At 42.1% G+C, this 21,889-nt stretch overlaps 1 protein-coding gene across 1 annotated transcript; it reads right to left on the reverse strand.

Annotated features, from left to right (window-relative positions):
* Positions 1–234: 234 nt before the first annotated feature.
* LOC306711000 (uncharacterized protein) lies at positions 235–14,635 on the reverse strand. The gene is made up of 6 exons (XM_079179766.1): positions 14,237–14,635; positions 5,261–5,411; positions 4,397–4,464; positions 4,171–4,280; positions 3,005–3,096; positions 235–1,971 (listed from the first exon to the last, which is right to left on the reverse strand). The coding sequence occupies exons 1-6, from the start codon at positions 14,507–14,509 to the stop codon at positions 1,274–1,276; spliced, it is 1,392 nt and encodes a 463-aa protein (XP_079035892.1). The 5' UTR covers positions 14,510–14,635; the 3' UTR covers positions 235–1,273.
* Between the last annotated feature and the right edge of the window lie 7,254 nt (positions 14,636–21,889).

The following is a 21,889-nucleotide window of genomic DNA, read 5'->3' on the forward strand; positions in this document are numbered from 1 at the left end:
TATAATTGAGATATTCTGCATAACACTCGTGGTACTTTCAATATATTTTTATTCTAATTACTTATGCAACAATTTGAATGCATGACCTTTACTTGTCAGAGTATTTCTACTCTGTGGTATTAGTACTTTTACTGAAGTATCTGATTACTTCCTGCACTGCTGGACATCAGTTCAGCGAATCAAACCGTGAACAAAGATGATACGTAAAATAAACAAACTGTCAAAAAGAAGAAATCTTGTTTATTTCTTTATTAATCTTATATACAAACATTTACAGCAGTCTTTTGCTAAAGTTATTGAAGACGGTGTGACAGAGATCATGTAAATTATTAGAGACTCCGTCCAGTTGCAGATCCAGTCAGAGAGTAAATGATGCACAATAGATATAGATTATGAAGAAGCAGCAGCAGGGTCGTCGGCAACAACAAAGACTTTTCAGCAATCATTTCTCCTGCATTCACTAAACACCAAAACACATGAGATGAAACAGTATATTTATATCTGCGGAGCGCGAGGAGGCGATCTGAGAGGCTCTCCTTGTATTGGTGCTGTGTGAGTAACCTCTCGTTGCAGCTCTTCAACCCGTTCTGTGTCAAAGCTCTGACACCAGATTAACACATTTCAATGTCAAACACGTGTCAGCGTCCTGCTTCTGTAATTAAACACATTAGTGGTTGAAAAAGCTTCGTCTGTTTTTCGGACGTTTCAGTGTTTTTATTCGTCGTTTTATGAGCTGAACAAAAACAGCATCATGATGAACTTTAAAAACCCACTTCGGTTAAAAAAAAAATAAACGTGGAATAAGGACTTTAAAGTCGCCAACAAACAATCACTAATCTGATTGTTTTTGTAGATGAGAAAATCTATACGATTAGCTTAGCTTAGCACAAAGACTGGACGCAAAGGGAAACAGCTAGCCTGCTCTCAGAGCTCTGAATCAGGCTGTTTTTCACCAATCGACCAATCAAGAGCTTTGTAGGCGGGATCAACGGTTAACGGGGACAGCTAGTGTGACTTACTGGCAGTAATATCGTTTGTATTCCGAGCGGGTTGAAGCAGGTTATGCACCACATCATTCGACCCGGATCTCGGCCCAGACTACATGCAGATGTTGAGGAACATGGCAGCTGTTTTTCTGATGAGTGTGAATTATTAATTGACCCACATTACGTCTGAGGAGACGGGGATCGTGTTTGTTACCACGGGGGGGGGGGGCAGGTTAACGCGGTAATGTGCAGTCAATTAAGGTGTCTCCTCCTGCTCCTCCTGCTCCTCACAGCCTCAGAGTCAGGATCCCCGTCAGACCGACTAACAGGAGGAGAGAAGGTGAGGATGCTGAGTCGGCACCGCCATCAATAACTTTGGTGTTCTGGTATATGTTTTGTTTTACGTCTTTCTCCTTTTTTCCCTCTACCTTATCTAAAGTTTCCTCCGTCTTCTCTTTGGTCTTCTCCTCCTTTTCCTGTGGAGTTGAGGGGACGTCTGGAGGGGGGGTGCCCGGAGCAGGTGTATGTGGATGTTGGGGGTCCTCAGAGTGGCCTTCTGCTGTGGTGGTGGTAGCAGCAGTGGTGGTGGTGGTGGTGGCAGGCTGGACATGAGGGTCAGTTGTCGCAGGAAGAGGAACAACTGCCTCCTCCTCTTCCTCCTCTTTAGGCTGGAGGGAGGGGCCAGATGTTCCTGGAGGAGGAACAACTGCCTCCTCCTCTTCCTCCTCTTCAGGCTGGAGGGAGGGGCCAGATGTTCCTGGAGGAGGAACAACTGCCTCCTCCTCTTCCTCCTCTTCAGGCTGGAGGGAGGGGCTAGATGTTCCTGGAGGAGGAACAACTGCCTCCTCCTCTTCCTCCTCCTCCTCTTCAGGCTGGAGGGAGGGGCCAGATGTTCCTGGAGGAGGAACAACTGTCCCCTCCTCTTCGTCCATCTCGTCGTCGTCGTCGTCATCGTCATCATCGTTGTCGTCCACCGTGTCAGCAACTAGACAAAGAACAACAGAAGAAAATAAGTTTCCAAACGTTCACGGATCTTCTTGCGATGATGAACAAACTTTAAAAGTTACTACGAGGAACTTTCATGTGTTGTTGGTTCTGTTGGTCCCTGTGGACTCTGAGCACCAGAGTCCTTTTAGAACAGTGGTTCTCAACTGGTCTGGCTGTGGGACCCACCGTCACCCCTCGATGACAAGCCAAGACCAAGATCGAGGAACATTTCTTTTTATGTCATCCGACATGTCTTCAACATCGCGACCCACCAGTTGAGAATCACTGCTTTAGAAAACCTCTCATGTTACTGCAGCAGGTCTGACAGTCTGCTCCCCTCAGTCCTGGTCCTGGTTCTCCCATGTCCCCCTTCCCTCCAGCGGGTCCAGCAATACGTCCTGGATCTCCAGCAGTGTGGTGTCAGTGTTGGCTCCCAGAGAGGAGAAGCTCTGCTCCTGGAGGAGGAGGAGGAGGAGGAGGAGGAGGAGATGCTGCTGATGCCGGGAGCTAAGCTCTCCTCCTCCCTCCAGAGCTCCGGATCTGTCCACGGTGGACCGGTCTCTGCTGGACTCTGAGCTGAAGGAGGTTCTGGTGAACCTGCATGAGTTCATCTGGTTTCACCAGAATCCGACCCGGTGGCTCCGATGACGAGCATCAAGAATAACTCTATAGAAACAGACCATCTTCTCTCTGATGGTCTCTTTACTGATGGAGGTCTGATAGAGGATCAGGACTACACTGAGACTGGTTCATATAGAGGATCAGGACTACACTGAGACTGGTTCATATAGAGGATCAGGACTACACTGAGACTGGTTCATATAGAGGATCAGGACTACACTGAGACTGGTTCAGGACCACATAGATGCCAAGAAGCAGCTGTCTGGACGTGAAACCTGCAGAACCAGAACTTAACCTTTTTTTTTAAAGTGTTTGTGCTGTTAAAATAGCAGAAGACACGCGTGAGAGAGAGAGAATAGAAAACGGAGGTGAATGTAGAGAGACGGAGGAGTGAAGAGAGCGAGTCGTACCACAGAGGTTGTTTTCACATTTCTGAAGGTTTTCCGGACATCTGGAGCACCATTCACCTTCAACAAACGGCCTCTCGTCCTCGTAGTTCCCTCTGAGGACATTTAAAGAGACAGTACAGGTGAAAGAAGAAAACCATACCTCTGTGTGAACCTTCAGCACACAGAGAGGAATGACAAACAGACAAAATAATACAAATAAATGTTTTATTTCCTTTAGTCTGAAAGAAGTTATGGGAGAAAAATAGAACAAAATCTCTAAATTGACCACCGCAACAAACTGAACATAAACCAAAATATAAATACATAAATACATTATAGTTAAATATATTAAGTTTGTTCAAACACTGTGAAGAAAGGTTTTTATTCCACAAGGTGGAGCTCTTCTACCAGACGTGTAACAGCAGCAGTACTACCACTGGTACTGTGTAGTATCATTAACAGCAGCAGTACTACCACTGGTACTGTGTAGTATCATTAACAGCAGCACGATAGACGCTGGGTAGTAGTTGTAGTATCAGTAGTAGTAGTGCTAGTTTTAATAGTAGTACTGTCGTGGTAGTAGTAGTAGTAGTAGTACTGACGCTGGGTAGTAGTTGTAGTATCAGTAGTAGTAGTGCTAGTTTTAATAGTAGTACTGTCGTGGTAGTGGTAGTAGTAGTAGTAGTACTGACGCTGGGTAGTAGTTGTAGTATCAGCAGTAGTAATGCTAGTTTTAATGGTAGTACTGTCGTGGTAGTAGTAGTAGTAGTACTGACGCTGGGTAGTAGTTGTAGTAGTAGTGCTAGTTTTAGTAGTAGTACTGTCGTGGTAGTAGTAGTAGTAGTAGTTGTACTGACGCTGGGTAGTAGTTGTAGTAGTAGTGCTAGTTTTAGTAGTAGTACTGTCGTGGTAGTAGTAGTAGTAGTAGTTGTACTGACGCTGGGTAGTAGTTGTAGTAGTAGTGCTAGTTTTAGTAGTAGTACTGTCGTGGTAGTGGTAGTAGTAGTAGTTGTACTGACGCTGGGTAGTAGTTGTAGTAGTAGTGCTAGTTTTAGTAGTAGTACTGTCGTGGTAGTGGTAGTAGTAGTAGTTGTACTGACGCTGGGTAGTAGTTGTAGTATCAGCAGTAGTAGTGCTAGTTTTAGTAGTAGTACTGTCGTGGTAGTGGTAGTAGTAGTAGTACTGACGCTGGGTAGTAGTTGCAGACGAGGTAGGAGACTCTCTCCCAGTCCAAACCCTCCATGTTGTTACAGAGATGGAAGGCACAGCCGACCCTGTGTGTGTCTGCCCACACCATCTGTAACACACACACACACACACACACACACACACACACACACACACACAGTTCAGATCCTGTCCAGGTATACAAATGTGTGTGTAAATATATACGTCTATGTATTTGTATCTGACCTGTGTATAGTGTCCACACATCTGGTCTTCATCACAGCTGTTGTTTTGGAAGTCATAGTCCAGATGTTCTATATGAATCAATTACATTACAATATTATATATATATAAATATATATATATTTAATTATCTTTAAAATGAAGCAGATCCTTTATTTATGTAAAAGTACTAATATCACACTAAAATACTACATTACAAGTAAAAGTCCTGCATTCATAATTGTACTGAAGTAAGAGTAGAAGGTATTCAAAGTTAAAGCACTAATGATGCAGAATGGCCCCTTAACAGAATGTTGTGTCATCACATATTTATTATATCGTCGGATTATTATTACTGATGCATTAACTTGCGAAGTAAAGACCTTCAAACACATTCATGCATCATTAAACGTAGTGTTTTACACCTGTTAGCTTGTTTGAGTCCAATGTTCGCTCTCTTTGAGCTCTAGTTTAGCTCTAGTTTAGCTCTAGTTTAGCTCTAGTTTAGCTCTAGTTTTGCTCTAGTTTAGCTCTAGTTTAGCTCTAGTTTAGCTCTAGTTTAGCTCTAGTTTTGCTCTAGTTTAGCTCTAGTTTAGCTCTAGTTTAGCTCTACTTTTGCTCTAGTTTAGCTCTAGTTTAGCTCTAGTTTAGCTCTAGTTTAGCTCTAGTTTTGCTCTAGTTTAGCTCTAGTTTAGCTCTAGTTTTGCTCTAGTTTAGCTCTAGTTTAGCTCTAGTTTAGCTCTAGTTTTGGTCTCCACCAAACACTGAGAAACACACCTGAGTGCTAGATGCTAACTTAGTCTTTTTGGTGCAGAAGGAAGATATCTCTTTGAGCTGGAGGACCAGCTTCTGCAGAGTTTGGTTCTACAAACAGACAAGGGAACTCACCCAGAAACCACTTCTCCAGAGCCTCTCGGAGGTCCAGAGGCCCGCTACCGGCGAACAGGTTCTCTCCGGTGTCCTCCAGTTCTGGGTTGTGGTTCCAGATGCATTTGGCGGCGTAGCCCTCTGCGATCACCTTCAGGCTCGGGTCCCATCTCTGCAGAGAACCAGCAGAAGTTCAGGAGAACAAATGTTGGCGTGGACTAAACGACCAGACTTTAAATCCTCTTTTCTAGAAAATATTGTGAAGCAGATATTTAAATTGTGCCGAAACCCCCGACTGAAAATACTACAAGTTCCAACTGATCATTGAATGCAGCATTGCCGGCCCCGCCCTACTGTGCTGTGATTGGTTACTCCTGGCAAGTACTACTGTGCTGTGATTGGCAGATTGTCTGGGGACAGCAATGTGCTTTGGACAATAGTCTTTGGTATGAAGTTGTTTAATTTCACTCACTTAGTGACTGGCTAGTTAGCTAGCTAGCTTGCTAATTAATTTCACCGTGCTCTGAGGCTACACTGGCGATAGCGATGTGCTTTCCTACGCCGATACGAGAGTGTGCGGAAGAAGCATTAAGTCGTTTATCTGACTAAAAAACCCAATGAAGCTTCAGGTGTTCACACAGGAAGTGACTCAATTAAACTCGTTCTTCATGAGATTAAATTGATTGTTTTATTACAGTTCATATCCCATCTGTATTTTATTTCCTCCTTTTTAAAACTGCTTTTAATTATCATGATGAGTTTATTGCGTAGCTGTTTTTGATTTATTACGTTTTGATACTTCTCTCGGGGAACACGCCAACACAAACTGTGTGGCAACGTTTCATTTTATAACAAGTTTTATAACTTATATCATTTATCTAATGTTGTAAAATCCACCACAGATCCGTGGCGCTGATTCAGTGAAGTTTGATTTGTGAGACATTTAGTTAATTTAACAGAAAAATGATATATTTCATATCATACCGAGGAAATGTGCAAAAGATGTGCAGGAAGAAGGAAACATTTAAATCCAGCTGCAGGGATTATCAGAAGGAATAACTGAACTTATAAATATTCATTTCTTGTGAATTTAGGAAACATATTCATTTACAGATTATTTTTGCTTTCCTATTTAAAACGTGGTATTTGTTGCTGCTACAGTTTGTCTGAAGTCAGGTTAAATGGATGGTAGTGATGTTCAGAAGAGTGTTTTTAGGAGGTTCTTCTCCAGACAAAGTAATGTGCTGCTGTGGACGTATATTAGGCTCCTGAAACAATCAATGTCAGTTATATTTAGAATATTTTCCCCTTTTTATCTTTCTGACGGGGAAGAGAAGCTGTTATCTGCGCTCTCTGCAGAACCACCAGACTCCATCCACTGAGACAGAACCTTTAGCTGTCAGAGAACAGGAGCCTCTGGTCTCCTGCCGCCTCCGTCAGTCAGTTAGTTTGAGTTATTATGGAACTTTTGGTGAGACCGAACTCACCCTTTTAAAACGCCAAAGACCCACAACAACACACACTAAGTAAGCGATGGAGGCGGCAGGAGACCGGAGAGAGTAGACAGCTGCAGCTCCGTCTGACAGCAGCGTAGAGAGGTGAAAACATTCTATATCGCGTTCACTTAGACTGAAACATCTGGCTCAAACGTGAGTGCCGATCGTAGTGACTGGATGGTGTCTGTCTTGTGCTCATCCTGTTTGCTGATGTCTATCTGTGTCTGACCAGCTGCAACAAACCGCCAGACCTCCGTCCACAGGACGCGCCTCAGAAAAACGTCCGCTCATCGGTAAGTTAACTCTTGTTATTTTAATACGAGTTATTTAAATAACTGGTGAGTTTTTCCTCAAAGCAGCAGCTCATCAATGAGCCTCGCTGTTCATCATCATCATCATCATCATCATCACACTGTTGTTTACTCTGACTCTATCGCACAACACTGACTAGAGCGACACGTGGACTCATCCGGAACAGATTGACGTATTTAACTCAGGCAGTTATGTCCATTATGTGGTTTGTCACTGTTGCTAAGATACCGATATAATGGACAGTGTGTGTGTGTGTGTGTGTGTGTGTGTGTGTGTGTTTATTTGTCCAGTGATGACACACAACACAAACAATAGTCAGGGGTCTCCTCCACATTCCTGTCTCTCTCCAGGCTCTCTCAACATCTGGTCCCTGTTATGACTCTCGGGTCATGCACATGGTCACACACACACACACTCACACATACACACACACACACTCACACATACACACACACAGACACACTCACACATACACACACACACACTCACACACACTCTGTCCTCCACACTGGAGGTCATTCGGTCTGAACAGCTGATTTTTGTTTCTCTCATTGATGAGATAACTCACCACAGTATCTGTTCAGCTGCCGTCACTAAACATGTGATTGATGCTAATGCTAACGTGCACCTCCGAGGCTACATAGAAATAGAACGAGAGGAGCATAATGGTCGGAGTGGCGGCCATTTTTTATGTGTACTGTTGTCATAGCGACCGCTGTAGCAACCTGCAGCTTCTTTAAAGTGAAGCCAAAGCTTCATGTGTTAAAGCTGCATTCTCTCTAGTGTCCACCAGGGGGCGACTCCTCTGGTTGTATAGAAGTCTATGAGAAAATGACTCTACTTCTCTCTTGATTTATTACCTCAGTAAACATTGTAAACATGAGTTTATGGTCTCAATCTCTAGTTTCAAGTCTTCTTCAATACAGCATGATGTTCATTTAGTAAACGATGGTCCATTTAGAGTCAAACAGACCATAAAGCAGGGGATGCTTTAGGGGCGGGGCTACACAGTGATTGACAGGTCTCTACGTCACTCCTCCTCAGTCCAGATGTGCTCACTTCCTGTTTACTGGTTGCAAAAAAAAACAAGATGGCGACGGCCAAATCACTGAACTCGAGTCTTCAAAACGTCAATCCACAAACCAGTACAACTTGTACTTAACTTGCCACTCTGGACCTCCGGTCAAACTGGTGTCTCTAGCTGATGCAACACATGCTACTCAGTTTCCATTATTTCCGTATGAACCAGTCAGACTGGTTTTGCAGTTTCAACCAGTTGTGTGAACTGGTTGGACTAATCTGTCAGTCTGTACTAGTTCTGTTTGAGCTGGTCAAACTGGTTTGTCTGCTGGTCCCAGTCCACCTTTCTGAACATCTTCTGAGGAGTTACGTTCTACAGACTGAAATCTGTCCTCCCAGTTCAACACACTGACCTTCATCCTCTCCCAGTTCTCTCCATCTTCTCTCCATCCCTTTAAAAAAAATCTTTGTCTCTTTACATCGTTACTCTCTCATCTCCTCTTTCCTTCCTGCCTTTTCTTCCTTCCTTCCTTCCCTCCTTCCTCATTCTCTCTTTTGCTCCTCACTCTACTTCCTTCACTCCTTCTCTCGTTCTATCCCTCTTTTTTCTCTTCAGCTGAAAAGCAGAAAGAAAAAACATGAATGTGGAAATGTCCCTTTGGGGCTTCCATACCAGCAGAGACGGGCTGAGACCTCTCCTGGTCCACACACACACACACACACACACACACACACACACACACACACACACACACATTCCTCTGGGTGCTCACTCATTCACAACCTAATTTTTTCTCTCTATGTAAACATTGTGTTCCAGCTCTTCGTCTCTTTCCCAACAGTCCTCCTCCTCTGTTGCTCAGCCCTGAGTCGACTCCCTGTCTGTCTGTCATCCAGGATGATTTCCTCCTCTAAAGTTCACTTATCAACTGGAGGGAAACACCCGTCTGTTCCTGGAACCCAGACTGCAATTTACTCAGCGTTTCTGCTGAGCTTTTTGTGGTTCTCCTGTTAAAAAGAGACGATCGAGTACGAGGACACCGTTACTGACCGAACAGGATTCGTGAAGGTCTTGAGTCGAGGATCTAAAACTGGAGGAGGAGATCAATGAAACTCTCAATCAGGAGTCAACCTCCGAAGTTAAAGCGTCACGTGTTAAACCTGCATTCTCTCTGGTGTCCACCAGGGGGCGACTCCTCTGGTTGTATAGAAGTCTATGAGAAAATGACTCTACTTCTCTCTTGATTTATTACCTCAGTAAACATTGTAAACATGAGTTTATGGTCTCAATCTCTAGTTTCAAGTCTTCTTCAATACAGCATGATGTTCATTTAGTAAATGATGGTCCATTTAGAGTCACACAGACCATAAAGCAGGGGATGCTTTAGGGGCGGGGCTACACAGTGATTGACAAGTCGACACCAGAGACGTATACGGCGTCTCTACGTCGCTCCTCCTCAGTCCAGATATGGTCACTTCCTGTTCACTGGTTGATAAAAACTACGTCCACTTCTTCTGGATAGTCTGTGGTTTTAGTCTAATTTACGAATAATTCAAAAAAAATTCTTATAAACAAGAAACAAAAAGAAAAACATATCGGTCAGGTTTTAAATGGTATAAAAAGCTGATAATTTTCGACCTAAAAGTCTAAAAACATCAGTGTTGACCTTGTCAAAAGGTCAGATCTGTAGTGTTTTGGTCAAGAAGAAGTGAAAGCTGCAGCTTAATGATGGTCTGTTTGTGTTCTGGAGGACAAACGTTGAAACAGCAGCTGTGTCCAAATAACTGTGAGCATCCAGCTCTGAAAACAGCTGCTCTGTTTTCTGTTACAGCGTTTTATTATAACCTAAAACATAACTGGTTTTCTGTGAGTCCAAACATGAAGTCAGAGTTCATCACTAGACCTGGTCGTGAAAAAAACAACATGGCGACGGAGGTGACGGCGAAATCGTTGAATTTGAGGCTTCAAAACATCAGTCCACAAACCAATAACGTCACCATGACGTCTGTGGTTCGTCGTGGGGGAAAACATTCTTTTGGATGTTGAAATACTTATCTCTGCTTTGGTGAGGTATGAAAAACAAACCAAAGGTTGTGATGTCAACCCAAATCAACACAACCTAAAAACAAATTTGGGAGTTCATAAAAGCCATCAGTCATCATCACGCCTCCATAAAGAGTTAAACCGGCAGCAGCTGCTCCCTGGTCCACCGACCAAAACCAAAACAACCTGCATGGATTAATTCTGACCTCCGGTTCACCTGAGACTCTCAAACTGTTCTCAAGTCAGAAGCAACGGAAAAACTTTAAAATGAGTCTTTAATGATGTGTGAAGTGATTCAGCAGCCACAGAGAGAACCACACAGTATCTGAGACACTTTATTCACACGTTCATGGTGAAAACTCGTGACTTTAGTGGTCAGTTCGTGACAGAATGCCTCGTGACCAAAGAGTAACGTTCGTGTAGCGTGTTGTCACGATGTCATCGGCATGATAACAAGCTAAAGATGACATAAGGCTATCAAGGTAACATGCTAACTGTTACATACTAACGCGACATAAACATGCTCTATGCTAAACATTGAAATAATATCAAGCAAACATGATGAATCTTAATGTATCATCGAGATAATAACTTCAATGTTTGCGAGAAAACGTCAACATTAAATAGTTGTTTAACGCGCTACTTTAAGTATTTTATAAGAAGGTATTTAGGAACCCGTTAGCGTGTTAGCATACCGCTAAGCCTGGCGAAGTCCAGCTTTAACCAAAACAACCAAGTCAAAATTGAAAAACGTTGACAGCGATATTCAAAGAGAAAAGTCTGCGATTCTCTACGTTACAGCTCTTAAGACGAGACATACTTCAGCGTATCCTTTTTTTTTATTTGTGCGCTGTGAAACTGAACCAGACGAAATAGAAAAACGGACCAAAAGTATCGGACTGAGAGGACTATGGCTCGGGAATGCGCCCTTAATCTGAGACATGTCCTAAAAGGGCCACCGTACAATGTTTAAACCCTTTAGATATGGTAACAGTTTGAACTCTTTTCTTTCTACATTTTTCTTGTTGCTAATATTTGTTGTTTGGTCTGTAATCAGTATTAAAGCCTCACAGAGCCACTAGTGTGTCTACAAACAGAGCTTTAGTCTTCTTTCTTTTTTTCACTGGAGCGTTAGAATAAACATTAAATTACCATATATATAAAAAAAGGTTTTCTTTGTATTCAGGACTCAAGTGTCCGAGAAAGGCAGCCGAACAGAAATGGAAAATCAAAGTGTCCGAAAACCAGATAAGATAATTAGAACAAGACGGAGAGGATTACATGATGTGTGTTTGTGTTCTCGGGAAACACAAGAAGACAAGCGGATGAATATACAGAGAATTATTAAACTAAAGTCAGTTTTATTCCTTTCCTTGTCTGCTTCCTTCTCCTCCTTATCTTTTTTATCTACCTCCTTCTTCCTCTTTTCTTTTCACCACAATATCTGATCCAGACGTCGTCTCTCAGACACACGCACAATCTTTTTCAGCTTTAAATAATCGCTGTAGGACACGTTCACGTATCGTTCAGCACAACAGGAACACAGAAACTCACAGCTGGAGACAGTTAGAATACATTTGGGACGGTAGAGACGTCTCCAAAAACATTAACAAAAAAAGAAAGTTGATTACACATTCATTACATGTTTGTAGAAACAAATTTTCTCTTTGTTGAGTTTTCATATTCAGGCTTGAAACTCCTTAATACATTGCAGTGGTTAATATACTGTGAATATTAGTATATGGTGATTCTGTGTATTATGGAAGGTTGGAGACACCAGAAGCAAAATCAATAAAGACACTTTTTATTAATAAAAAATAACTTGTGTATTACAATGTAGGAGCAAAAACATGTCATGACTTATAATTTGAAAGCAGCATAAACAAGCTACTTGAACTTCACATCTTTACTAAAACCAGATGTTTCTTTAACTGTTATCCATCAGCTACTAAATCAAATGTAAAGTAACTATGATTAATCCTTTGTGCTAACGTTACTTAGCTTTTGTACCATTGAATTAGCCTTTGTGCAACAAACTGGGTTAGCCTCTGTGCTATTGGGTTAGCCGAGAAATGTGGGGATTCACCAAAATCACAAGTATTCATCCTCCGGGACCATAAAGATCTACAGGTAGTTTCGTTGAACCTGGACAGAAGTTCTCATGATATTTTGAACCAAAGACCAACTGATATCGTTTTAGATGATTTACACTCTGCTGATTTAAATATATATCTGCGAGTGTAGTGTTTTTAAAGGTTAGTGTAATTTGTTATTTGTCTTCATGTGACAATTATGTTCATACTTGTGCTAACTTGTGCTAACGTTACTGGGTTATCTTTTGTCCTAATGTTGGGTTAATCGTTGTGCTAACGTTACTGGGTTAGCCTTTGTCCTAATGTTGGGTTAATCGTTGTGCTAACATTACTGGGTTAGCCTTTGTCCTAATGTTGGGTTAATCGTTGTGCTAACGTTACTGGGTTAGCCTTTGTCCTAATGTTGGGTTAATCGTTGTGCTAACGTTACTGGGTTAGCCTTTATGCTACTGGGTTAGCCTTTGTGCTACTGGGTTATCTTTTGTGCTAACGTTACTGGATTATCTTTGTGCTAACGTTACTGGGTTAGCCTTTGTGCTTCAATCTGGGTTCAGGTTGTGATCTTTATTATAATTGTTATTAAAAACTTCATGATTTTACTTTTGCATTTTTTGTTTAATTCTGATGATCTGACTTATTTCATGTGACTAGTTTTATGACGTTTGGCGATGAGTCTTTGTCATCGCTTCCTATCTTTAATATCGAGAGTTTTTCTGTTTAAATAAAGGTTTTACAGGATTTTTCCACAATCATGTGCACAGACAAATACCACTGAGCTCCATCCATCTACATTTTCTCAAACCAACAAAATAAAACAAGAATTCAAATTTATGTTCTGGAAACTTATGCAAACTAGCACATATTTAATAAGTACATATCTATGACGCACCATTTATGAACATGTGAAAGCCTCTAGTGGAGGTCTAGTGATGAACTCTGACTTCATGTTTGGACTCACAGAAAACCAGTTATGTTTTAGGTTATAATAAAACGCTGTAACAGAAAACAGAGCAGCTGTTTTCAGAGCTGGATGCTCACACAGTTATTTGGACACAGCTGCTGTTTCAACGTTTGTCCTCCAGAACACAAACAGACCGTCATTAAGCTGCAGCTTTCACTTCTTCTTGACCAAAACACTACAGATCTGACCTTTTGACAAGGTCAACACTGATGTTTTTAGACTTTTAGGTCGAAAATTATCAGCTTTTTATACCATTTAAAAGGTGACCGATATGTTTTTCTTTTTGTTTCTTGTTTATAAGAATTTTTTTTGAATTATTCGTAAATTAGACTAAAACCACAGACTATCCAGAAGAAGTGGACGTAGTTTTTTTTTATCAACCAGTGAACAGGAAGTGACCATATCTGGACTGAGGAGTGACGTAGAGACGCCGTATACGTCTCTGGTAGAGACCTGTCAATCACTGTGTAGCCCCGCCCCTAAAGCATCCCCTGCTTTATGGTCTGTTTGACTCTAAATGGACCATCATTTACTAAATGAACATCATGCTGTATTGAAGAAGATTTGAAACTAGAGATTGAGACCATAAACTCATGTTTACAATGTTTACTGAGGTAATAAATCAAGAGAGAAGTAGAGTCATTTTCTCATAGACTTCTATACAACCAGAGGAGTCGCCCCCTGGTGGACACTAGAGAGAATGCAGCTTTAACACATGAAGCATCGGTTTCACTTTTCAGAACCCGAAGTTGTTGTCTGACTAAAACCAGATTAAGATTAAGAACAAGATTAACCAGCCGATTAATTGCTGTGAAATTCTTGGAAACATTCTTGTGAGGAATTAGTTCACAAAAGATTAAAGATTAAATATTTTGCAGAGAAAACTAAACGTCTTTAGAGTTTCTTCTGAATGTATTTGTGCATCTGTATTCAGAGAGGAAGCCTTCACCTGACATCTGAAGGACAACATTAACATCATTTTCATCAATATCTCATCTACTGGTTGATTTAATGAATAAAATGACAATGAATAAAACATTGTGGGATGAAGGCCGATGCCGAGTGTCTTACCAGAGGCAGCATGGCGGAGGCGCTGGGAGAAACCTGTCCTCTGTAGTGGTTATGAAGCTCCACCAGCAGCTCCTCCTGCTCCTCGCTCAGAAAGCTCCAGGCTCCAGGAACCACCAGGGCCCCCAGCAGGAGCCATGCCCAGAGAGGGGCTCCCCTCGGCGGGCACCGGTGCCCGGCGGACCCCCTCCTCGGCCGGGGGCCCTGCGAGGCTCCGTCCTGGGTAGTCCTTCGGGCGGAGACCCCCTGGAGCTCCGAGAGGCTCCACTGGTGCATGATGGGAAACGCAGTCCTTAAGGGGATGTATCCTGAGGTGGTCAGTCCAGAGTGCAGCTTCAGTGTGTGTGTGTGTGTGTGTACAATAGACCACTTTAAGAGTACCAGAGTGTGTGTTCCCTCCTCAGTGCCTCTCACTCTCTGCTGATCGCTCTGTTTCTGAGGCGGCTTTTAGAGAGAGAGGATCCTCCCCTACACACACACACACACACACACACACACACACAGTTCACGTTTCACACACTGCACCGACTGGTACGCACCCCCCCCCCCCCCCCCTCCTCGATCTTCTCACTCCATATTGTCCATGTCTATCCCTCCTCCTCCTCCTCCTCCTCTATTTCTTTCATTTCCCTTCTTCTTCTTCATCTTCAATTTATTTTATTGGCTCAACATTTAAAGAATTCTTCTGAAACAACAACACACAGCTCACTGAAAATGGAGACGCTTCATCTTTTAAAGTTAAAGCTAAAAAGTTTATATTTTTCACTATGAAAGGAAGTACTCGTATACTTTACTCCAGTAAAAGTACAAATACCACAACATGAGAATACGACAGAATCGGCATAATCAGTCAAATAAAAGTATTTAAACTGTGACTGTTCTACTATTATATATTATATATTACATTATTATTATTTTACTGCTGTGGTTGGTTCAGATGGAGCTCATTTTGAAATATTAACTATTATTAATGATTATTATGTCCACCAGTCGTGTGTGTGTGTGTGTGTGTGTCTGTGTGTGTGTGTGTGTGTCTGTGTATGTGTGTGTGTGTGTGTGTGTGTGTGTGTGTGTGTGTGTGTGTGTGTGTGTGTGTTAACCTCTCACTACTAGAATCAATGTTTTCTGTGCTTATTTATGGCTGTTTACCCAGAGACCTCTTGTGTTGCAGTGATTCTTTATTGACTGCTCGTCATACAGCCTGATGTCAAAAATATGATGTATGTGTAAAAAGATAAGAGGTGTAGTTCAATGTGTTTTATTATTTATTCATGTATTTGTATTTATATATACATACAGTATATATATCTCTCTCTCTCTCTCTCTCTCTCTCTCTCTCTCTCTCTCTCTCTCTCTGTCTCTCTCTGTCTGTCTCCCTCTCTCCTCCTTTGTGTCTCTCTCTCCCTCCCTGTCTCTCTCTCTCTGTCTGTCTCTGTCTGTCTCTCCCTCTCTCCTCCTTTGTGTGTCTCTCTCTTCCTCCCTGTCTCTCTCCCCCTTTGTCTCTCTCTCCCCCTTTGTCCCTCCCTCCCTCCCTCCCTCTGATTCTGATCCAGTTTGTGACTCACCTACATTTGCGTCTTCTCTGTTGTGTGAAGAGTTTCTCTCTAAATGTTGTTCTGTGTTTACTCAAAGACGTTCTGATTATTTCTTCACACCAGCTGCACGACGTCACAGCTAACCAATGGGGAAGCAGGATTTGAGCCAGGTGTTCTCCGCTCACACTTCCAAACCCGTTAGAATACGTCACTTTGTGTTTCTCTGTTGCACACGAATAATCAACTCACTGAAGCAGAGAACTGAATGCGTTGCTGCTTGTTGACCTGTGAAGCCACCGTGTCCATCAGAAAGGTGAAGTGACGCGTAGAAAGATGTTTTTCTTTTGTTTCATAGCTCTCTGAAGGAATAAAGAAGAGACGCTGACGTGTGAAATCTGTGATCAATGAAGAGACAGAACCACATCTCGGAGAACAGGGAGGAGCCACATCTGTCACATCTGTCACATCTGTCAGAGACACATCTGATCTGACTCAAAGGTAAACCGCTGACTAAGACCGGACCTTTTGACCCGTCTTTATGAATGCAGTGTTACGGCTGAGTGTAACACTGCTCCAGTGTTCCTATTGGCTGATGCTGTGATGTCAGAGTGTGTGGCTACAATTAAACTCACTTAATTACATCCACATTTCTCTCACATCTTTATCTCGCTCTCTCTTTAACACGTTTAACCGAAAATGAACCAAAGAATGTCACCACATTTTGTGAAAAACGATGTCGTGAGTAAAAGAGCGACAGTCGAACGTCAAAACAGCTGGATGTAAATGTGAGATTTATTGTTATTTTCGTGTGTTAAGCGGATGTTAAAGTGTCATGTTTCATGATCGTTTCAGTAAATCTGTCCAACTTTTACACCTCAGCAAAAGAAACATTTTTCTGATATTTCTAAGATTTCTTTTTAACTTTAAGCATTTCCAATCAGTTCTTTTTCTTCTATGCAAAGCACACGAGGTGGAAGGAAAAGATACAAGTAAAGAGGAATCAAGGAAACGTGTTTTTCGTGAAGTCAAGTTTAGTGACGCCTTTTCCTCTCAGGCTCGTCAAACTCTGATGGCGGCTGCAGAACCTGATCACAGCCGGATCAACGTTGAATCTCACCTGAATCTCACCTGAATCACATCTGAATCTCACCTGAATCTCACCTGAATCTCACCTGAATCTCACCTGAATCACATCTGAATCTCACCTGAATCTCACCTGAATCTCACCTGAATCACATCTGAATCTCACCTGAATCTCACCTGAATCTCACTTGAATCACACCTGAATCACACACCTGAATCACACCTGAATCACACACCTAAATCACACCTGAATCTCACCTGAATCACACTTGAATCTCACCTGAATCACACCTGAATCACACCTGAATCTCACCTGAATCTCACACTTGAATCTCACCTGAATCACACTTGAATCTCACCTGAATCACACCTGAATCACACCTGAATCACACCTGAATCTCACCTGAATCACATTTGAATCTCACCTGAATCACACCTGAATCACACCTGAATCTCACCTGAATCTCACCTGAATCTCACCTGAATCACATCTGAATCTCACCTGAATCTCACCTGAATCTCACTTGAATCACACCTGAATCACACACCTGAATCACACCTGAATCACACACCTAAATCACACCTGAATCTCACCTGAATCACACTTGAATCTCACCTGAATCACACCTGAATCACACCTGAATCTCACCTGAATCTCACACTTGAATCTCACCTGAATCACACTTGAATCTCACCTGAATCACACCTGAATCACACCTGAATCACACCTGAATCTCACCTGAATCACATTTGAATCTCACCTGAATCACACCTGAATCACACCTGAATCTCACCTGAATCTCACCTGAATCTCACACCTGAATCTCACCTGAATCTCACCTGAATCTCACACCTGAATCTCACCTGAATCTCACCTGAATCTCACACCTGAATCTCACCTGAATCACATCTGAATCTCACCTGAATCTCACCTGAATCTCACATTTGAATCTCACCTGAATCACATCTGAATCTCACCTGAATCTCACCTGAATCTCACCTGAATCACACCTGAATCACACTTGAATCTCACCTGAATCACACCTGAATCACACCTGAATCTCACCTGAATCACATTTGAATCTCACCTGAATCTCACCTGAATCACACCTGAATCACACCTGAATCTCACCTGAATCACACCTGAATCTCACCTGAATCTCACCTGAATCACACCTGAATCTCACCTGAATCACACCTGAATCACACACCTGAATCACACCTGAATCACACCTGAATCACACCTGAATCACACCTGAATCACACCTGAATCACACTTGAATCTCACCTGAATCTAACCTGAATCACACCTGAATCACACCTGAATCTCACCTGAATCACACCTGAATCACACCTGAATCTCACCTGAATCACACCTGAATCACACCTGAATCACACCTGAATCACACCTGAATCTCACCTGAATCTCACCTGAATCACACCTGAATCACACCTGAATCTCACCTGAATCTCACACCTGAATCTCACACCTGAATCTCACCTGAATCACACCTGAATCTCACCTGAATCTCACACCTGAATCTCACCTGAATCTCACCTGAATCACACCTGAATCTCACCTGAATCTCACCTGAATCTCACCTGAATCTCACCTGAATCACAGCTGGATCGCGGCCTGATCACATTGTGAAACCTGCTTCTCTCACATCTCTCAGACGTTGAAGTTGGTGGAAATGTTGCTGTAACGTTGTTAATAACTCACACAACAATCTAATCTGGTGAAATGTGTTCATTTCTTTGGAATCATAACGTTCACTTGACTCGCTCACAGCGATGAAGTAGATCTATGTGCAGTCGCGGTGAATTTGCACCGCTGTCCGTTATCAAAGGCTATCGAAGCTTATTAGCTGTATCGTTAAATAGTATATCGAGTATCGTCTCGAGATGTATCGATACCGTTACTTGTATCGGTCCTGAGACACACAGCTGCATCAGGTACCAGATACCATCATTTAAATAAATAGAAATTAAGAACATTTATATTTGTTTATTTATTTGTTGCATTTTGTTTTACAAAATGAGTAAAGCATGGTTTCAGTCTGGCCTGATGCTGTCTTACACACAGAAGAATGATGTCAGTCTCTTGCTCACAGTGAGTCATGCAGCTTATTGATTACACACACAAACCTCAGGTACCCGAATGGAGATCGCTGCGTCCCTACTTTGAGCTTCCAGTAAAGATGTTACGGCCTCCATGAGGGTGAAGCAGATCGACTTCCCCGTCACATGAAGCGATCTGTCGTGTCTCGTATATCAGTGGTTCAGTTCATGTCACTGTAGACGAGTTCTACATGTAGACGTTGGTGTGACTGTAAATAAATAAAGAAGATACATTCAGAGAATAAACTCAAATATAAAACTAGAGACTTTACCCAGGTGTGTGTGTGTGTGTGTGTGTGTGTGTGTGTGTCCGTGGCACAGATGCAATTAGAGACCCTGAGTGTGAGCGCTCTCTTAAAGCTGTGTTTTCATTGTTTTCAGCCAAGTACATCACATCATAACACACCCAGCTGTACCCACAGGCTCACATTTCACTGTACAACACATTCCTCAGAGTGTGTGTGTGTGTGTGTGTGTGTGTGTGTGTGTGTGTGTGTGTGTGTGTGTGTGTGTGTGTGTGTGTGTGTGTGTGTGTGCGTGTGTGTATGTTAGAGGAAGCAGAGGCGGTGAACACATGAAACTGAATCCTGTGGGTCACCGTTTGCTCCGTAACACCGACCTCATGTCGGTCTGCAGGGAGACACGGCACACATGTGTGTCCTGACCTCACTGTCACACACACACACACACACACACACACACGCTTTGTATTAACGATACACCATTAAATGTGTTATTAATTAATAACAGGCAGCGAGGCGTCCATGTTTGTTTCAGTGTTTTTATCAGAGCTAAACTAATCACCACTTTAATATTTATGATTTAAAAACTCTCAGAAATGTTTAGAAGATATAAAAATAAGCGAAACGATGAAAGATCGATGAGGAATATCTCAGTGTTTTCCTGTTGTGTGAGCAGTAAAATCAGAACCAGACTTTGAGAATAAACGATGACTTAACCTTCCTCACATGAACACATGAAAGTAACACAAATGTCATGCTTCCATCATGTCCTCCTCATGGTTCTTCTTCTTCTTCTTCTTCTTCTTCTTCTTCTTCTTCCTCTCATTCTTCTTCTTTTACTCCTTCTTCTTCTTCTTCTTTTACTCCTTCTTCTTCTTCTTCTTCTTCTTCTTCTTGATGGATTCTCTCGTGATCTGGTGAGAATCCATCTGCTTTGAAAGGTCAATCAGCTTCACCAGAAGGGTTCATTTGCAAAAACTAATATTTAAATGTTGTACTCAAAGGAATATCAATCAAACTCATGTTGGTTTTATTTGTTTTATGAATATGAACTCTTCTCATATCTCAATCAACCAATGAGCTAGTATTCAAACGCAGTAGTTGGTATCGTCTTTACCTTTTTTTTCTGGAAATTTGGTTGAAAAAGTTCCATAAAACTTTTATAGAAACTTGACTCATGAGACTAAAACTATAAACTACTAAAAATGAAAACTAACGACAGCACTGAATACTAACTGCCCAGATTAACGTTGTAAAACTTGTTGATTTGGTTTGGAGCACTTCACATTTTAAATTCCTGAAAACAACATTTTACTTTGTGTCACCGTTCAGATACAAGCTGGAGTTATGAGGAAGCTTTGAATCTTCTTCTTCTCATTTTCCACTATTGTTCATGTCGTCATCCGGTGTTCAAACACGGAGAGCAGCAGAAGACAAGAATCAAAGAGACGGACTCAGATCTCTGTTTCTAAGGTGGAGTCACAGCCTCCAGTTTGCTGGAGACGAGCCAAGAACAAGTTCACAAGTGTTCGCCGGGAAGTTTCAGTCCGGTCGGTGAGACGAGACCAGATGTCAACTGAACCGGCGGGGAAAGAGTTTCTCACGGCTCTGCAGGTGAGAACAGAACCGATGATTCCTTCAGAACGATGGTGTGAAAATACCAAATGTCGTTCAGTTCAGTGTTCAGAATTATTGCAAAAGCTCGTTTTTACGGAAGGCCTAAAGTGAGATGATTCAAACATTATCTTTCATGTGGTGATCTTGAGATCAACAGTTTTTGGTATAATTTTTTGCTTAGTCATTTAAAATGTTTGCGTCAAAGTTGTTTAAAATTTGCATAAAATTTGAAAAGAAACTCGTGACACTAAGATGAGGAGACAACCTTCTTTAAAGAGAAGTCAGAGCTTCATGTGTTAAAGCTGCATTCTCTCTAGTGTCCACCAGGGGGCGACTCCTCTGGTTGTATAGAAGTCTATGAGAAAATGACTCTACTTCTCTCTTGATTTATTACCTCAGTAAACATTGTAAACATGAGTTTATGGTCTCAATCTCTAGTTTCAAGTCTTCTTCAATACAGCATGATGTTCATTTAGTAAATGATGGTCCATTTAGAGTCAAACAGACCATAAAGCAGTTGTGTTTGACACAAGCTTTCATGAGATTTAACGTTTAGTTCTCTGATATAAGATAGGTCAGCAGACTGGGAGAAGACCAGTATGGAGGGATTGTAAATCCCACCTGAGGTCCGTCTGCTGGATAACGTTTGATCAAAGTCAATGATCCTCTGAGAGGTTGAATTTAAGGATTGATCAGATTAAATCTTTACAAAACAGAGTCGATCATTACTGAGCAAGAACAAAAAGACACAAAATACTGAAGTAGAAGAAGGAGATTTTGGCTAGAATTCCCCTCCAGTCACATACTGGGACTGATGTTAAACTGGATCGAGAGGTAAATGCTCCAAATCTCACAGCTGCACACACACACACACACACACACACGCACACACACACACACACGCACACAGATCCATACATCATAAGAATAGTATGTGATCGTGTGTGAGTGCACTGAGCCCAACCCATGTGAGTCTGTTGTCATTGACTGGCTGCTGATGGCTAACAGATGAGTCTCTGTGTGTGTGTGTGTGTGTGTGTGTGTGTGTGTGTGTGTGT

Source organism: Pholis gunnellus (assembly GCF_910591455.1).
Source record: "Pholis gunnellus genome assembly, chromosome: 2".
Lineage (NCBI taxonomy): Eukaryota > Metazoa > Chordata > Actinopteri > Perciformes > Pholidae > Pholis > Pholis gunnellus.